At 41.7% G+C, this 20351-nt stretch overlaps 1 protein-coding gene across 1 annotated transcript; it reads right to left on the bottom strand.

The window, feature by feature from the left end:
• Positions 1-937: 937 nt before the first annotated feature.
• Positions 938-18734, bottom strand: LOC124505243 (nicotinamide N-methyltransferase). Its single transcript, XM_047071124.1, has 3 exons — positions 18399-18734; positions 17374-17581; positions 938-1412 (listed from the first exon to the last, which is right to left on the bottom strand). The coding sequence occupies exons 1-3, from the start codon at positions 18550-18552 to the stop codon at positions 980-982; spliced, it is 795 nt and encodes a 264-aa protein (XP_046927080.1). The 5' UTR covers positions 18553-18734; the 3' UTR covers positions 938-979.
• Positions 18735-20351: the final 1617 nt, after the last annotated feature.

Raw genomic sequence — 20351 nt, 5'->3', positions numbered from 1 at the left:
GGAAAGGGGTAGGCAAACTTCCTCTGTACATATCCAGATACCAGATATTTTAGGCTTTGCAGGCCACACCTCTGGTTGCTGTCACAATTACTCAACTTTGCCATTATAGCATGAAAACAACCATAGACAAGACATAAATGAACGGGCCTGGCTGTGTTCCAATAAAACCTCACAAGACAGGCAGCAGGCTGGGTTTGGCTCATGGGCCATAGTTTGTCTACCTCTGTTTTAGAGCACCGGGGTGAAGGGATGGGGCCTAGGAACCAAAGGAGGTAGATACACCGTAGGCAGGTAAGCCTAACTCCAAGTAGGTGCCTGCCCAAGAGTTATGCCAACAGGCTACCTTCCAGAACCCTGTAAGGATGTGAGCTCTGAAGATACCTGTTTCTTATAGCAGTTATAAGACAGTACCTGTTATCTCTCGTGCTAGCTCCTAAACTTGCCTTCAGGTAGAAGTCACAGCCTTGGCCTAGTGTCTTAAAGGAAGCATGAGAAGGGCCTGCCTTATATGGGGGACCCAGGAGCAAAAGGGATGGCTGTTCTCTGACCCCAGAGGCAGTGGTGGCACCAGTGGACCCCAGCAGAGGAAGGGGTCCCCAGAGAAGGTGGCTGTCGAGGAACAGGAGAAGCATGTTCCTGAGAGAGAAGGAAGCAGTGGAACCCTAGGAAAGAAAGCCAATCACCGCAGACACTGCTCTGTTGGCGTGTGTTGAGTGTGGGCTGCCATGACTAGGATGCTTAAGGAAAATGAGGTCTTCTTTTCTAATCATGGGCAGTGAAGACTGGGTGTGCTGGTTGCTCGTCTTCGGACACACAAAGGAAGCACGGAGTAGGTGGTCAACCAGTTGTTCCTCCACTGACTGACTGTGCCCATCCCATCCTACATGAGCCGGAGAGCCCCTGCCGTTAGATTCAGCTCAGCACAGTGACCAGGCAGTTAGAACCAAGAAGTTAACTGCTTTATTTTCAATCACGGGAGTCATACAGATTTGCTCAGCTTCCGCCCCACCAGAGAGAAAAGCCCTTCGTTGTCGCATATGGTGGAAGAATACCTTCGAGAGATCACCTCAAACTGCTCAACTGAGAAGCCAGCCTCTCTCACGGCAGCTTCTATTGCCTCCCGGCCCAGGCAGAGGCTGGAGAACTTCTGCTCGCCGATCATGTAGTAGCTGCTCTTCAGGGCATCCACCACCACCAGGAAGCCCCCCGGCTTTAGCAGACTGCTGAGGTTCCGGAGGGCTGTGCAGTAGGCAGGGAGGTCTGGGCAGGCGGCATCCAGGCACAGCGTGCTGAGCAGGCAGTCGGCTAGGGGCAGGGGGACGCTGCCCAGTGGCCGGCTCTGGGTCACGTCGCACTTGAGCACCTGTGTGACCACACGCCTCAACTTCTCCTCCTTCTCCAGCTCCTTGATTCTGAAATACACAAACCAACAGATACCACTTGCTACCCTATACTCATGATAACCCCGGATCTCTGCAATCAGGGCTGAAAATGGCAGTATTGTCCCAAATGTTATATCCTTGGGGCCATCCCTGATGGGAAAATGGAGGAAGAAGAAAAATGAAGGATGTTTTGGCATATTAATGTGACTACGTTACCCTGTGCTGGATTAAATCTCTTTATAACGTGAGTAATAATATGGAAATGATAACAGAAGTACCTAGCTGCCCGCTTCGACCATGGACTGTCTCCAAGAAATTATTCTTCCTCCACTACTTAGGATAGTGCCTGGCTCATTTATTACTGTTATTGTTATTATTATTATTATTATTATTATTATTACTTATTTATCTGTTTGTGTATTCATTATTACACTGGCCTCTTCTGCCAAACTGCAACATGGTGGTCATTCGACCGATACATATCAGGTAATAATGGCTTTAAAATGTGGAAACGGTATTTCTGCATAGCTGCTGATCAGGCTGGGGCATGGGGTCATCCACAGACATTTAGAGAAACTGTTGATAAGCACCAAACAACGGCAGCCAGGGCCCCTCTAGAAAGAAAAGAACCTCTAGTTGCCATTCTCCAGCCACAAAACATAATGCAGAGAGTGTGTTTTATGAAGGGGCTCATTTTCTTGGTAGCTTTGCTCAGAATACTTTCCTTTTCTGCAAGATCAGTGGGGTTTCCGGAGAGAAAACTAGTTCACGAAAGAGGCAGAGAAGGTGAGAGCTGGAGATGAAACAGAGTGTCTGGGATCCTTTCGGAATTTGTTAGGGGAGGCATGAAGGAACAGGCGGACAGAGGATCCGAATTAAATAAACATGTAGAGTGCACAGGAGAAACTGGAGAAAAAAGAAAAGGAGAAAGAAGTAGCAGAAAATCAGAGGGGTAAGAGAAAAGCAAGAATGAGCGTTTAAAGCGCCCAGAAGGCCACAGAGCCCAAATAATAGGAGCGATGAGTGTGTATCTAGTGCTTTGAGGAAATTAATCAACAGAGCCCCAGGGGTGCAAATCTAGCCGTACATTCAGGAAACACACAGTCCATTTGCTGCAGGAGAAGACAGCCTCTTCTAGACGGAGACCGCAGAGGAAGGCCCAACATCAGAGCAGGTGAGAGAGGGTCGTACTTCGGGACCACTTCGGGTCACAAGGAAGTCAGTGGTTCAAATAAAACTTGAAGATTTACCTCCACATGGAAAGATCTGAGATAATATCAATTGGTTGTGGACCTCCTATTTAAATATTTAGTTAAAATCCTAAGCCCCATGCATATACTCAGCTATTTATAGACATCCTATATGTCCTAATTTTCCTAAGTTTAGCAATAAGCCTATGAAAAAAATTCTCAACATTTTTGGCCATCAGAAAAACGCACATCAAACCATGAGATAGCACTTCACATCCACTAAGATAGCTGTATTAAAAAAAAAAAAACAGAAAATAACAAGTGCTGACAAGGATGTGGGGAAACAGGAACTTCCACACACAGCTGGTGAGAATGCAAAATGGTCCAGCTACTTTGGAGAAAGTTCTGGAAGTTCCTCAAAAGATGGACACATAGCGTTGTGGATGATCATTGGATTAATTCTTTCTCCCCACCCCCTTCCGCCCTGTACTGGAATCCCCAAGAGGATAGGATCCGTTTCTCATTCGTTCCATCTTGGATCCCCATTGCCTGCCTCTTTCCTGCCACATCACAGAGGTTTTAAAAAAAAAATGTAAAATAAATGACTGAAAATGGGAGTTGGGGCCAGATGAAGTCAATCACACCAATATTTTTCAAACTGCAGTTTGTCATTCATTCACGTATCATAAAGTTAATCAATAAATAGGGGGCACCTGGGTGGATCAGTTGGCCAAGCATCTGACTTTGGCTCACATCATAATCTCCTGGCTCATGAGTTCGAGCCCTGCACCGGCTCTGTGCTGACAGCTCAGAGCCTGGGGCCTGCTTTGGATTCTGTGTCTCCCTCTCTCTCTGCCCCTCCCCCGCTCATGCTGTGTCTCTCTCTGTCTCTCAAAAATAAATAAACATTAAAAAAATTAAAATCTAGGGGCGCCTGGGTGGCGCAGTCGGTTAGGCGTCCGACTTCAGCCAGGTCACGATCTCGCGGTCCGGGAGTTCGAGCCCCGCGTCGGGCTCTGGGCTGATGGCTCAGAGCCTGGAGCCTGTTTCCGATTCTGTGTCTCCCTCTCTCTCTGCCCCTCCCCCGTTCATGCTCTGTCTCTCTCTGTCCCAAAAATAAATAAACGTTGGAAAAAAAAAAATTAAAAAAAAAAAAATTAAAATCTATCAGCAAACATTTGAAAAAATAATGGAGAATAAACCAGAAAACAAAATCCCTGATAGTAGTAATTCAATATAGTATTATTTTGTGAAGTTTTTTCAGCATCACTTTGTTCGTAACAGCCAAAAGATGGAGACAACCTAAAAGTCCATCAACTTACGAAGGGATTAATTGTGGCATACCCACGCAGTAGAATAATACTCAGTCGTAAAAAGGAATGAAGCGCTGATTCATGCTACAACGTGGAAGAACCTTGAAAACATTACACTAAGTGAAAGAAACCAGACACAAAAGGCCACCTATTGTGTGATTCCATTTACATGAAATGTCCAGAAAAGGCAAAGCTCTAGAGACCAAAAGCGGACCAGTGGTTTCCAGCAATTGAGAGGATCCAAGACGTGAGAATGACTGCCAGTAGGTACAGGGTTTGTTTGGGGAGTGATGAAAATGTTCTAAAACTGGCGTAAAGATTGCACAACTACGTGAAGATACTAAGAACTATCATACTTTAGATGGGTGGGTCTTATGCCACTTTTATCTCAGAAAAGCTGTTATGCTAAAGAGAGAGAGAGAGAGAGAAGTAACATAGCAAGGTATTAGTTTGAGGGAAGTCCTGCCAGACAATAAACTGGTCTACACAGGGAATAATTACCTCTGGTTGGGTCTACCTGCTCCCCTATCAAGGGTAGAAATGGTAGTAGGGTAACCAGTTTGTCCCGGTTGGTCTGGACTTTCCCTGTTTTCCCACTGAAGATCCCATGTCCCGGGAACCCTTCTCAGTCCAGGCAAACAGGGAAGGTCAGTCATTCTAAAAGCAGGGAAATCCGTTACAAAGCTGCCATTCAGCCTGATAGAACGGGGATGGTGTGGCCGAACTTTTTAAGAAGAGAAGATGACAATTCAACCTTATGGAAGTCTGTGTGAAACACAGATTTGACTAGGTAAAATGAATCTAGAAGAGAAACATTCAAACAACCTATCTGCACATATGGATAGCCTGGGTGTATACAAAAAGCTGAAGAAGTGGCAACGTGGCAGGTTTGAACGTGCTTAGAGATGATCCTTCATATTCGGAACACCGCGGGCATGTGTGTTTACGTGATTATGTCAGAAGCAGGTGGACCTCTGGGCCCTGTTGTCTATGAAGCTATTTGAAAGATACAAGTTACCACAGAACGAGTACCTGCCAGTCAATTTACGATGGAAATTGTTCCCAAACTGGAAGATACACTGTGAAGTCTAGAAAGCTCATGGAGAATGTGCCAATTTGAGAGGCAAGTTGGCTGGAAACACCCACTGTTGTGGAGACCTGCTCGTCTTTGGGCATCGAGCAAACACGGTAAACTCGGCTGCCAAGGTATCCGTGTACAGTTGACATCTCAGGGCTTCTCAGCACCAGGGAAATGGACTCGCCTGGAGACACAGGCAATTACCACTCAGCTTCACGTCCAGCTCCAGGGGTAAGGAATAAACACACACCAGAAAAGTGTTAGGCAGTTCTACAGGGAGCTAACAGCAGTGTGGCCATTTCTGTAGTTCCAAAGATCTACCCTTTCAAATGAATCACTATGCAAAAAAGGGCAGCTGTTTCTTCTGTAAATATGCGATCCACCGATCCACCGAAGCTGGGGAGAGAGGGGATAAAGAGTAGGACTCCTGGGAAGAGCGCTTTGTGAGAATGTATTCCTGCACTCCAAGAAATTACCGCGAGGTTTACAGAGGTTCCTCCTGCCCCATCTCTGCAAGGCAGGTGGCGGACCAAAGCCCCGGGATGAGATCTTTCGATGACACTCACCGCCTCCCCCAAGCCCCATACCCAGAGGTTCCAGCAGGCCCTCCTGAGGGAGAACCAGCAGAATGTATAAAGGATATAAAAAGCTTCACACACTTGGATATCAATATAAGAATTGTGTGAGCCAGGAATAATCATTGGTAAGCCTCTGGTACAGGCAATCGCCGACTCAGGTGAAAGACAGACATTTCAGGAGGGAGAGGCTGGAAAACAAAATACATGCAGTCATTTGTTTGACTTTTTTGTTTTTTATAACCTCTTTGATGTGACAGGAAAGGGGCGGGCGATGGGGACCCAAGATAGAACAAATGAGAAATGGATCCTATCCTCTTGGGGATCCCAGGCTGGGGCAGAGGGGCGGTGGGGAGAAAGAACTTATTCAATGCTTACCCACAAAAATGACAAATTAATACTAGGAAGCAGAGGGCCGACAGAGGAATGTTGGGAGCTTGACTTGGTCTGGAGTATCAAGGAGATCTCCTCCAAAATGGAGTCAGGTAAGCAGAGGTGCAGGAGGTAAATAAATAAGAGTTCACCAGGCCAAGGGGAGTACGAAAGGGGAGATGTTCCAGCCAGGGGCAACAGCATGTGCAAAGGCCAGATGGTGGGAGGAAATACGGAGAGAAGGCTGATGAGGCTGGACTCAGAAAACAAAGCACAGCGTGGTAGGAAGTGAGGCAACGGGGTTTAGCAGGTGCCAGACGAGACGAGGTTTTGGGGAGCAGGTTAAGATCTTTGCTTTTTACCCTAAAAGCTGTGGGAAGTTACGAAATGGTGCCACCAGATCTACATTTGAAGGTGATCGCTTTGGGACGAGAGTGGAGGTGGAAGGCCACTTAGGAGGGAGAGAATGGTGTCTTGGACCAGGAAAATAGCCTGGAGAGAAACTATTGGAAAATATACACTCGTTTGAGAGGAACTCAGAAGTAAAATGGACAGAATTTGGGGCACTCGGGTGGCTCAGTCGGTTGAGCGTCCAAATCTTGACCTCAACTCAGGTCTTAATCTCAGGGTCTGAGTTCAAGCCTTGCTGGGCCCCGCACTGGGCGTGAGACCTACTGAAAAAAACAGAATGGACAGAACTTGGTGCTGATCATAGACCATGACTGAGAGAGAGAAGGCAAGAATGGCTTCCAGGCTCCTGGCTTCTTTAATTAATTCTATGATGGCAACACCCAGGGCGGGAAGCATGCAGAAGCGGAGCAAACCTGGGAAGCCTGTAGCTCTATTTTGGGCACTTTCAGACACATGAGTAGAAATGTTTACAGTTTGCAGGAAATGGCCAGGTGACATTTCCTCAGTCTGCCCTGTTCATTTTCCCAGGGGAAGAATGCAGGGAGAACATCTAAGAGAAAGGGATGCTTTTAAAAGGGAGAAACTTTTCCTAGGGATCGCTGAAACGATCACCATGACCGTGGAGATGCCGATTCTGAGAAGGAACATCAATCTTTTACAAGACATGAAAATATAGACGCCAGTATTTCTCAAACTGTAAAATGCATACAACGCCCTGCAGATCTTATTAAAATGCAGATTCTGGTTCTGTAGGGAGGGAGCCAGGCCTGAGAGCCTGCATTCCTACTAGGCTCCCAGGCGCTATGGAAACTGCTTAGCCTGAGGACCACAAGGCAGGCAATGTGCTCCAAGCTGTAGGGGCCAGAGGTTAAACAGTGCCGTTTTTTAAGATCTTTTAAGGTAAAACAGGCTTGAGTAGTCATTTCTACCTTAGCATTTGACTCTCTGACCTGATAAATAAATAATGCGAAGCCAGAATTTGGTACCGATGGCTTACAACTTTTCCGAAGGTTTTAAAGAGGAGTGGTATTCTAAAAGTATGAGTCACACTCCAAAGGCAGAGGACCAGGAGACAGCTCAAACTGTCTTCGGCAGCACTCAGCACAAGAAATAGCTTCAGATAAAGAAGAAATAATCTCAAAGGAAATAGGTTGTGAGCTGATAGAGGTACTTGAAGATGCAAGAAAGACATACGTTGAATGGGATCGCTATCATTCTCAAAATAGTTGAAGCCACAGGATCTGGCACAAGGATAAGAGCAAGAATGCAGAATTTTCCTGCCAAAAATACAGTTCCTTCCTCTAACAGTGACTGGGAAGGGACACTTTCTCAAGAGCCAATTGTTAGGAGCTGACGATCCTGGCAGGAGATAAGCAATGCTTTTAGTATCCTGCTAGATTTTAAGGGTTCACTTCTGAATGAGATGGGAAGGCTTATGATAGCTAGGGAAATTGAGAAGAAAGTTTTAAAAGCCTTCTTGACATATGATTTGGACTTCGGAAAGGTGTATTGTCTGACTGACTGAAAACTCTTTTATAAACTTTCCCTGAAATTCTATAAATCCTGGGAAATTCCGTATTTATTGAATAATTTGGAAATATTGTCCGAATCCTCAGAGCTATGGGTTAGTTTTTTTTTTTTTCTAGTTAGTACCAGTTCATTCTGTGGAATCACAAAGTCGATAGGAAAAAAAAAAGAAGTTGGAAATTACATTTATTTTGAAGAATGCATCTTTAGTTTGAAGACTATCGCTAGCATAAAATTCTAAGTAAGGAGTTTCTAGGATTAAAATGGCATTTGAAAGTAGTCTCTCTCAGCTTCTTGCCAGGAAAAAATAGGGAAATATTTAGCAACATTAAACAGTTTTGCGTTGTTGTTCACTTATAAAGGCTACACAAATATATTCCCGACACACACAGACTTAGAAAATGTCACTTATGTGTTCTTCTCGAAAACACTATTTGAAGACCTATTCTACAGACTAAAAGATGCATCAGAATTAAAAACTTAAAAACTAGAAAAATCACATTAAATGAACATAAAATAAAACTAAATGTTCATATAACTGCAAATATGATTACAGACTGATAGCAAATATCCAAATTGATCCTTGAAAGGAAATATGAAAATAAGACTTTAGGGGCGCCTGGGTGGCTCAATTGGTTAAGCATGTGACGTTGGCGGAGGTCATGATCTCATGGCTCATGGGTTCAATCCCTACATTGCTCTGTGCTGACAGCTCGGAGCCTGGAGCCTGCTTTGGATTCTGTGTCTCCCTCTCGCTCTGCCCCTCCCCTGCTCTCTCTCGCTCTCTCTCGCTTTCTCTCTCTCAAAAATAAACATTAAAAAATTTTTTTAAAAATAAAATAATGCTTTAAATTACTATATATGGATTTAAAATCGCCAATTTTAACAACAAACACTGGGGAGATAGATGCCAGAAGGACTTTGGGTATCAAAAAATGTTAAATTCCTCATATAATGAGGAACAAAAAAAAATTACTGATTCTTACCTGGCCTTAACAAGCTGAATTTGTTTCCAGAAGACCTGCATTTTAAGAGATACTAAAAAAAAGTTCTTCAGGTGAAGGGAAATGATGCCAGATAGAAGCCTAGATCTGTAGAAAGAAATGAGGAAGACTATGCAGACAGATATGTGGATAAACATCAAAGACTTTATACACGTTTGTTTAAAATACTACTGACTAGTGTGCATATACTTAAACTACTGAACTGTCTACTTAAAAATAGTTCAGGGGTGCCTGGGTGACTTAGTCAGCTAAGCATCCGACTTTGGCTCAGGTCATGATCTTGTGGTTCATGAGTTCGAGCCCCGCACAGGGCTCTCTGCTGTCAGTGCAGGGCCCACTTTGGATCCTCTGTCTCCCTCTCTCTCTACCTCTCCTCTGCTCACAAGCCTGTGTTATCTCTCTGTCTCTCCCTCTCTCTCTCTCTCTCTCTGTCAAAAATAATAAATAAACATTTAAAAAATAGTTCAGATGCTAAATTTTATGGTGTGTGTTTTTTAACCACAATAAAAAGTAAAATAAAGGGGCGCCTGGGTGGCGCAGTCGGTTAAGCGTCCGACTTCAGCCAGGTCACGATCTCGCGGTCCGTGAGTTCGAGCCCCGCGTCGGGCTCTGGGCTGATGGCTCAGAGCCTGGAGCCTGTTTCCAATTCTGTGTCTCCCTCTCTCTCTGCCCCTCCCCCGTTCATGCTCTGTCTCTCTCTGTCCCCAAAATAAATAAACGTTGAAAAAAAAAAAAAGTAGTAAAATAAAATAAAATAAATAAAAGCACTACTGACTTTTTAAAGCAAAAATAGTAACAAAGTATCATAGTATTATCCTAGAAATAAAGTAAAATCTAGGACTAGTGCAGGGGCAAGAGTGGATGTAGGAATTACACTGTGGTAATGTCTTACATGGCTCGTGAGGTAAAATGTTAAAAATATAGGGGCGCCTGGGTGGCTCAGTTGATTAAGCGTCTAGTTTCAGCTCAGGTCATGATCTCACTGGTTAGTGAGTTCGAGCCCCGTGTGGGACTCTGTGATGACAGCTCAGAGCCTGGAGCCTGCTTCCGATTCTGTGTCTCCCTCTCTCTCTGCCCCTCCGCTGCTTGTGCTCTGTCTCTCTGTCTCAAAAATAAACAAACATTAAAAAGTTTTTTAAAAAATTAAAAACTATGTACTGTAATTTCTGGAAAAATTACACATGCACACACACGCATACACTGACACAAAACACAAAACAGGTCAACAGAAAAAAAAGCCAATAATAGAAGATAAAAAGGAATACTAAAAATGTTCATATTTATACTAACTGGAATGCCAAACATTATTCCATTCACCAAGGAGAAGCAGGAACAAAGGCACAAATGAATAACAAAACAGAAGGGACAAATAAAAAATACATACCAGGATGTTTGACTGAGACTCAACCATACAATACCAGTAATTACCTTAAATGTAAGTGAAATAAAGAATCCAGCTAAAGGACAGAAATCATCACACTGGGTTGAAAAGCAGGGCCTACTACATACTATTGGCAAGAAAAACATTTTAAGTATAAAAACACAGACAGATTGAAAACAAAAGGGTGGAAAAGATATACCATGTCTATTAGTTATCTATTGCTGCATTATAAATTACCCCAAAACATAACAATTTAAAACAAACATTTATCTCACAGTTTCTGTGGGTCGGATATCTCGGTACCAATTAGCTGAGTACCTCATGAGGCAGAGTGTTGGCTATGTCTTCAGTCTCATCTGAAGGTTTGACTGGGGGAAAATTTGCTTCCAACTCCCTCCAGACAAGCGAGTGGGAGGGAACACCCAATAAGGAAGCCATGGTCTTTTGGTAACCTAATCTCTCAGAATTGATGTGCCAATACTCTGTTAGATTATACTTGTAAGCATCTAGTCACTAAATCCGATGGACACCCAAGGGAAAACAATTAAAGAAGAGATGAATACTTGAGGTGAAGATTACTGGGGACCCTCTTAGAGGCTAACACTCCATGCAAACACCAAGCATAAGAAGGCTAACGTGGTCATATTAATATCAGAGTAGACTTCAAGACAAAGTGTATTACTGACAGTAAAGGGAGATATTTCTTAATGACAAAATGATCAATAAATCATGAAGAAACAACAATCCTAAAAATATATGCAGATAGAGTACAAGACTTCAAGCTATGTGAAGCAAATGTTAACATAATGATGGGGAACAAGAGATAAACCCACAATCATAGTTTGAGATTTTTAATACCTTTCCCTCAGTAATTGATAAACAAAAAATCCTGTAGAAAAATCTGAAAAATACTATCAATCTACCTGACCTCATTGATATTTATGAAACTATAACTTACAACAGGATGATATACATTCTTTTTAGTGTAGAAAGCACATAGATTATTCACCAAAATAGACCCCATGCTGACCATAAAATAAATCTCTGACTACAACAAAATTTAAGTAGAAGCCAATAACAATATCTAGAAAATCTTGAAATTTTTGGAAATTAAGCAACACAATTCTAAATAACTCACGGTCAAAGAAGAAATCACAAAGGAAATTAGAAAATACGCCAAAGTGGATAATAATAAAAATATGACATATCACAAATCATGAGCAGCAACTAGAACAATCCTGAAGGAAATTTAGAGCTTTAAATGGCTACATTAGAAGAAAGAAATATGTGAAATCAGTGATCTAAGCTTCTATCTTAAGAAGCAGGAAAAAGAAGAGTATATAAAAGCTAAAGTAAATGGAAGAGAGAAAATAAGGGAAAAAAAGAGCAGAAATCAACACGACTGAAAATGGAAGGACAATAGAAAAAAATTAACAAAACCAAAAGTTGGTTCTTTGAAAAGATTAATAACATCAATCAATCTCTAGCAAGATTGATCAAGGTATTTTTTAAAAGACAAATTGCCAATATCAAGAATGAAAGAAGGAAGATCATGGTAGATCCTACAGACATTAAAAGAGTAATAAAGACGGGCGCTTGGCTGGTTTAACATCTCAATTTAGGCTCAGGTCATGATCTCACTGGTTGGTGACTTCAAGCCTTGTGTTGGGCTTTGTGCTGATAGCTCAGAGCCTGGAGCCTGCTTCACATTTTGTGTCTCCCTCTCTCTGTGCCCCTCCCTCACTTGCACTCTGTGTGTATATGTGTGTGTGTGTGTGTGTGTGTATGTGTATGTCTCAAAAACATCTCTCTCTCTCTCTCAAAAATAAACATCAAGAAAATTTTAAGAGTAATAAAGACATATTGTTAAAAAACTTATGACAATAAAATTGACAACCAAGATGAATAGGATAAATTCCTTGAAAGATACTATTTATCAAAACAGACAAAGAAGAAATGGAAAATCCAAATAGCCAGTGAAAAACATTATTCTTAATTTTAAAAACATCATACACATGAAACAACCCTTCAGGTACAGGTAGCTTTGCTAGTGAATTCTATCAATCATTTAAGGAAGAAATAATACTAATTATACACAAACTCCTTCAAAAAATAGAGGAGGAAGAAATATCCTCAACTTACATGAATCCAGCATCATGCTGATGTCAAAATCTGCCAGGCATATTTCTAGAAAAGAATATTACGGCTCAATATCGATCATATTTGTAGATGCAAAAATCCCTACCAAAATATTAGCAAATCACATCCAGTCATACCTAAAAAAGATACTACCTCATGACCAATGGGTGTATTCCAGTTAGATTTGAACAGTCAAAAATCTTCCAGTATAATTCACATTTTCGGAATAAAGAAGAAAAGTCATATGGCCATCTCAATGAATTCCGAAAAAAATTGACAAAGTTCAACATTTGAGTTAAAACTCCCAAGAAATTAAAATGTAAAGAAATTAGTCAGATAAAGAATATCTGAAAAATCTAAATAATATTGTACTTAATGTGGACACTAAAATTGGACATTTTTCCTTATGATATGCAAAAAGGTACATAGGTCGACTTCCAACCTTTCTATTCAATATTGTTTTGGAAGTCCTAGCCAGTGTAGTAGACCAGAAAAATAAATAAAAGGCATAGAGCTGGAAAAGAAGTAAAACTATTTTTATTTGCAGATGATATAAGAGTATACATAGAAAAGGCTAAACTTAATTAATGAAGTCAGCAGGACTTCAGGACACAAGGTTAGTATATAAAATGCAATTGTACTTCAATATACTAGGAAATTTTTATATTTTATATTTTTTCACAAGGAATATCATTTTATTACTGTAATCACAAAATCATAATTTTTGCATCTACAGAAATGCGTAAGGGGACATTAATCAGTGAATTGATAATTCGCTTCATAAAGAAGGCAAACATACTACAGAATGTATTGTAAAGAAAAAATGATTGTAAAATTCTCTGGCCTTGCAGTGCACCTTTTAGTGCAAGTATTTAAGACACAATAGTGTTCAATTAAGCAAAGTATATACTGGCAAATTAACAATAACATTAAAAAAACATAAAACAAGATTTTTTTTAATGCTGAGTTATTTATTTTGAAAGAGAGAGAGGAGAGAGCATGTGCATGCAAGCTGGGGAGGTGTAGAGAGAGAGAACCAAGAGGGCTCCACGCTGTCAACACAGAGCCCAATGTGGGGCTGGAACCCAGGAACAATGAGATCTTGACCTGAGCTGAAATTAAGAGTTGGGCACTCAAATGACTGAGCTATACAGGTGCCCAAAACACAGGAAATTTTTAACAAAATATATATAGAATATGAGAACTACAAAACATTACTGAAACTAAAGAAGTCCTAATAAATAGGGGCGCCTGTGTGGCTCATTCGGTTGGGCGGCCGACTTCGGCTCAAGTCATGATCTTGCGGTCTGTGAGTTTGAGCCCCGTGTCAGGCTCTGTGCTGACAGCTCAGAGCCTACAGAGCCTGGAGCCTGCTTCAGATTCTGTGTTCCCCCCACTGCTGCCCCTCCCCCACTCGTGCTCTGTCTCACTCTGTCTCTCAAAAATAGATGTTAAAAAAAATTTTTTAATAAATAAATAAAGTGATAAACCATGTTTATGGACTGCAGATTCCTTATGTCCATTCTCCTAAAGTGAAATGTAAGTTCAAAGATCACAATCAAAATCTCAGCAGCCTTTTTGGAAGAGATTGACAAGTTTATTCTAAAATTTATATCAAAATGTAATGGCACTAAAAATGCTTTTGCACAGTGAAGGAAATCCTCAACCAGACAACAAGGCAGACTACTGAATGGGAGAAGTTATTTGCAAATGATATATCTGTTAAGGGGTTAATATCCAAAATTTATAAAGAACTTATACAACCTGACACCAAAGAAACAAATAATCCAGTTAAAATGGGCAGAGGACCTGAATAGATATTTTTCCTAAGCAGATATACAAATGGCCAACAGACACATGAAAAGATGCTCAACATCACTCATCATCATGGAAATGCAAATCAAAACCACAACGAGATATCACCTCACACCTGTCAGAACAGCTAAAAAAAAAATATAAGAAATAACAAGCGTTGGAGAGAATGTAGAGAAAAGGAACCCTCATGCATTGTTGGTGCAGCCACTGTGGAAAACAGTATGGAGGTACCTCTAAAAAATTAAAAATAGAATCACCATAGAATCCATTAATTCTACTACTGAGTATTTATCCAAAGAAAATAAAAACACTAATTTGAAAAGATGTACACATCCCCATGTTTATTGCAGCATTATTTACAATAACCAAGAAATAGAAGCAACCCAAGTATCCATCCATAGATGAACAGGTAATGATATGTGGTGTGTGTGTGTGTGTGTGTGTGTGTATCCAATAGAATATCACTCAGCCATAAAAAATGAAATCACCTTGCCATTTCCAACAACATGGATGGACCCAGAAGGTATAATGCTAGGTGAAATAAGTCAGACAGAGAAAGACAAATACCATAACAATTCCATATTTTTAAAATTCCACCATATGTGGAATTTAAGAAACAAAACAAAGAAAAAAGAAGACAAATAAAAGAAATAGACTCTTAAATACAGAGAACAAACTAGTGGTTGTCAGGACAGTGGCGGGAGAGGGGTAGGGGAAAAAGGTGAGGGGGATTAAGAGTACGCTTATCATGATGAGCACCAAGTAACTGAATCACTATATTGTGCACCTGAAATTAACATAAGACTGTATGTTAATTATACTTCAATTAAATATATACATTATACAAATATATACAAAAATTGCCAAAATAATTTTGAAAAATAACAGAGTTAGAGGATTTATACCCTCTGATTTCAATACTTACTTTCCCTGGTAAAAAGGACAAAAGACCCAGTGGAAGTTTAGTGACTCTACATGCAGCAAAAACATTAACTGGGAAACACAATAGAAAACTCCCAGTTCATTTATATCACTATAGTCTAAGGAATTGTATAATCAGTGAATCACCTTGATAAGTTATATCCGACAATCCACACTATCAGTTAGTGTAGTAACAATATGTAAGAAAACAAAGTATAGAATATTCCTACTAAGCTTGAATTCAGCACAGCATTAAAAAAATGAAAGGATTAAAGAAGTAGAAGCAGACTATAGAGTTAGTTTCAGAAGAGAACCTGATTCAGGAATAAATAAATTTGGTAGAGTGAAGAGGAAGAAAATTTAAGCGCACATATAGAAACATGAGTTGACCATAACTCCAGAGGAAGAGTATGGAGGTAAGCATACCCCTGGGGACATGTTAAGACCACATGATTTTATATTTATCCCTGGAATTCCAGAATATTACCTCACTCCTGTTTCTCAAGTTCAGAAACATCGGAGTCATACCTGATACTTACCTCTCATCATTCCCCATGACCAATCATTACAAACTCTTATCCATTCTGTCTCAAAAATTCATCTTAAAATCATCTTCCTCTCTCCATCACCAACCAATCCATTAGTCCAAGTCACCACCATCTCTTACCTGGATTAAAGTGTCTCCTTTCTGCATCTCTCATTCTCCTCTAAACACAGCCATTCTCCACACAACATCCAGAGATCTTTGTAAATGTAAATGGGGTCACATCACTTTCCGGGTTACACCTATAATGCCTTCTCATCACACTTGAAGTACAGGATCTTTAGCCTGCCCTCAAAGCCTTAAGTGATCTGACACGTGCCTGCCTTCTCTGATATAAGGTCTAGGAGACACAGGACTTCCTCCATCTTGCCCACCAGTCTATCCCAGTAGCTAGAACTGTGTGGCACACCTTACATGCCCAATATGGGTTCACTGAATGAACAAACACTAGTTCCTTTAACCAAGAACCAAAAAGTGTTAGCACCTGTTTCTTGAGGGAGATTGTCTTGCTGGGAAATCAGAGCCCTTTCCTGACCAAAGAATGGGATATGTTAATCAAAATACGTGTGCTTTCCCATTGTGAATGAAAAGCCAAGAACAGGAAGGACAGAGGATGATGTGCTGTGCAACACACAAAGTGTGCAGTACATGAGCAAGGGTGGGGGTGCAAATACAGGAAGAAGTGGATTGGGGAAGGAAGGGAGTTGTGTAAAAATTAAATCATGGGCAAGAAGGTGTGGAAAGACAAGGGGAAATGCACAAAAACATACAGTAAGAGCAGGGGGGAAAAAAAATGTAAAGATAACTGAGCATATAAGAAGTAGTGGACAGGTCTAGTAGGATCCTGGGAGGAATACTGAAGTGGACTTTTTAGACAGTTTGCGAAGAATCCTGTGGGGCTTCAGCAACATGCTTATAACAGCAAATAGTCAGGTGGGCGGGACAGCGGAACTGGGCTGAGCCACTGCAGGACCATTCCAGAGGCCAGAGGTACATCAGGACAAGGGAAAGACAAAATGAAATGCAGACCTCACCCTTCTGGCTAGTAAGCCATTGACAATTTCTCATGTGGAGAGAAATTAATCATTTAAATAAGACTTGTCCACATAAACTGACTTGTAGACAGAGTCGGCTAAGAGGTTGATCATTAGTCGTGAGTATGTAAAGCTCTGATTTTTGTGGATGGAGAGGAATACATTCTTTTCAGATACTTCCTTTATGCTGCTAATCCCAGTTTAAAAACCTGGGCAGCTTTTAGTTGTCTCTGGTGGTGTCAGCATTAGCCACCCTCACAGCAGATCCCTAAGCACTTGGGTAGTTAGCAGCAGGATGGCACTGGGGAACACCCAAAAGCTGCTGGTTGCAGAGACAGTTTCCCCTCTTTGTTGAACTTGGATAAAGGTCATTGTCTCATGGTACCTGACCTGCATGCTGTGCCCCCACACTGGTCTGGGAAGATTTTGTCTCCTCTTGGCTCAGTGGCCATTTCTTCAATTCTCTTCTGTGCCTTCTGCTGTTCTGGTGGGCACGCGTGCACACACACACGTCCCTCTATCTCGTTCTCTCTCTCTACCTCTTCTTCTCCATCTGGACTTCTCTTTGGCCTCTCCCTGTTCCCTTTGCTTTTTAACTTGGGCTCTAAAGATAATTCTTGGTTCAGAAAACTGAACTGTCACTCAAGGACCGTCAGAAAGCCCGGAAGCAGACCCTGGTTTCTCTACCTGTTCCCTTCGAGCTCGCACACGTAGGTTACCACTGGGGACCAGTCAAAGGCCCCTGGTTCCTTCTTTAGCCATTTCTGCAGCTCCTGCAGGTTCTGCTCACTGTAGTCAGTGACAATGATCTCCTTGAAGGATTCACAAGCAGAGAGGAGCTGGTAGATGGTAGGGCCAGAGCCAATGTCAATCAGGAGGTCCCCCTTCACACCATCTGGTTTAGAGAAGGGAACAAGGAAAGGGGATGAGGCCTCATATGACAGTGGACAGAGCTGGTATGCACTGTTTTCACTGGGACTGTGCTAGAAAGTCGCAAAGACAGACCATCTCTCTACTCACTCCTCTTCCCTCAAAGGTTTTTTTTTTTTTTTACATGATTGCATTTTCCATTATCCAATCCAAGCTGGAAGCATGCTCCTGGAATATTTTTAGGTGTAGGAGAAGAAAAGATTGACATCTGATGTACAGACCTTTAATCCAGATAGACTGCTACACAGAGAATGTAAAAACTATTAAGAAATACTTGGGGAAAGTTAAAATTTTGTTTTTGGTTTTGACTTTGGTTTTGGGGAGAAGGGAGTTGAAAGTTCAATTAAAATAAAATTGACTTTTCATGTCTCTCTCTAAAAAGCATCCAATTCTTCACGTATTGGGAGGTCTTTATCCCATACACATGTGCAACATTCCTTTGAGTTAGGAACAGAATAAGTATTAGAATCTCCATTTCTTAAGTGGCCCATCATGGTTCAATGGCTGGCTCTGGTCACCTAGAGAATTGATGTAGAATCAAGGACAGAACGCCTGTCTTTTGGTTTCCATTTGGCACAACCAAATGAGACAACACATAAAAAAGCACTTTGTAAATGGTAAGCTATCCCTATCAACATTCGTTTTCATCCTTGTTAAATAAATGAGTGATGCCAAAAGGGCTGTCACATTGCAATGTCTAGACACCAACCCAGCAGTGCCCTGAGATTCTATCTATATGACTCACATTTCGGTGGGGAGACATAGGGATAACACACACTTACCGAGGCAGAATATCTTGAAAAGATTTTTCAGAAGATGCCTAAGAATCTCATTTTCTGCAGAGTGTCTTGACCCAAAGTTGTAATATTTTTCTAGGTAATCCCGAGGGTTAAAATGTCTCAGATAAGTGTCCTTGGAGGTGAAGGTCGATTCCATTGTGTTTTGCTCCTGTGTCCACTCTGGCTCTCTCTTTCTCCCTCTCCTCTAGGACTCAGGGACTCACCCTGCAGAAGTTGTCTTTTTAAGTCTCAGGCTTCAATCCTTCTGTTAGTCCAACCTACCCCTTAGAGACTGTTATTTGGTTAAACACTAACTGGCAGAAACATCCAAGAATGTTCTGGCTGTTCTGGGAAGTGATGAAATTTTTGGGTAAGGGAACCTAGGAGAAGTGGGTGTGGGAAGGGGAGGGCCATGAGCTGTATGCAATTCTCGGCCAAGGGGTGAAGTTCAACTGCAGGAGAAAGCATCTGGGCTCATCGGGGAAATCATTTGACTCAGAGAAGAACCACTAAGGCTAGAGAGGTGTGTCATGTCCCCAGGGCACCATCAGTTCTTCTTGTAATGATTTTCCCAAAAAAGAGCCACAAAGAATGGTTTGAATTAAACAGTCTTAAAGAAAGCAAAGAGGGGAAAGAGGAGGATTAGGAAATGTCTTTAAGGGCTAAGAAATGTTGGCTAAAGAAGGAATCTCAGAGGAAATTTGGAAAGAGGGTAAAAGTAATTTTAAAAATGGGATGAGGCTTCCTCCAATGTCTAGGCAAGCCACAATCCTGTGATCCTCTCCTCATGCTCTCACATCCCTCCCTCCCCTCCCTGTACATCTGCAGAGTCCCAAAGCTACCAGTTTTCAGCAGCTGGCAACTACTTCCTCCCTAAGCCTCCCCACTCATTTCAATCCATTGAAATCCTGATGGTTCTTTCAAAGTGAAATGAAATGTATAAGAATGCCTTATATTTCCTTTTCTGAAGCTCGCATTGCCCTTAGAATTCTCTCACCCAGCCAAGCCCTTGATTTTGTCATGTCATGTATTTGTTCCTGGTTTTGTCTGTGTCAATCCTTCTCCCAAAACTAATTTTTTACATGAATGATACACTAAGCTACCAGCTCCTTTAGATCAAGGACTATGGCTCAGTTCTCTTTGTGGTCCCCTGCCTATCACATCTACATAGTAGGTTTCAAAACACTGGTTGATGAGTTGACTCTTATCATGTTGCAGCAAATGCAATCTCAATGAGTGCCCTATATTCCATGAGTGATGACTTAGTAAGGGACCATCTGGCTACAAAGCAGAGAAACTCACTCAAAGAAGCTCAAGGAAGAAAGGAATTATTAATAGAATATAATGGAAACACACTGGGGCACCTGTGTGGCTCAGTCAGTTAAGCATCTGACTTTGGCTCAAGTCGCGATCTCATGGTTCATGAGTTCGAGCCCCACGTCAGGCTCTGTGCTGACAGCTGAGAACCTGGAGCCTGCTTCAGGTTCTGTGTCCCCATCTCTCCCTGCCCCTCCCTTGCTTGCACTCTGTCTCTCTCACTCTCTCTCAAAAATAAACATTAAAAAAAAATAATGGAAACACATTGCAGGGTATCTCACTGGGTCTCACCAACCGAAAGAATCATTAGGCAGCTAATTTCTATCTCCCTCTCTGTCTTTCTCTCCCTCCTTCTCTCTTTCTTTTTGTCCTCGTTGGAGGTATAGGGTCTTGATTCTCCACAAACTGGCTTCTTTTGCTCATCTACTACACACTGCTCCATTCTGACTGTTCCAAATGGTGGTCTCTGCGCCTGACCTTACAGAATCTTCTAACCCATCTCCTCACAGCTGGCTAACTAGGTCTGCATGGTCCAAATCCACAGACCTTAGAAAGGGAACCTGTCTGGTCCAGTATGGGTCAGTCATCGATGCTTCTCAGTAAGTGTTGGGGTAGCAAAAGAGGTATGTGTGATATTAA

This window comes from Lynx rufus, unplaced genomic scaffold (assembly GCF_022079265.1).
Source record: "Lynx rufus isolate CCGP_SWC_20201006 ecotype Redwood Valley unplaced genomic scaffold, mLynRuf1.p SCAF_9, whole genome shotgun sequence".
NCBI lineage: Eukaryota > Metazoa > Chordata > Mammalia > Carnivora > Felidae > Lynx > Lynx rufus.
This window is presented reverse-complemented; position numbering and strand designations above follow the sequence as displayed.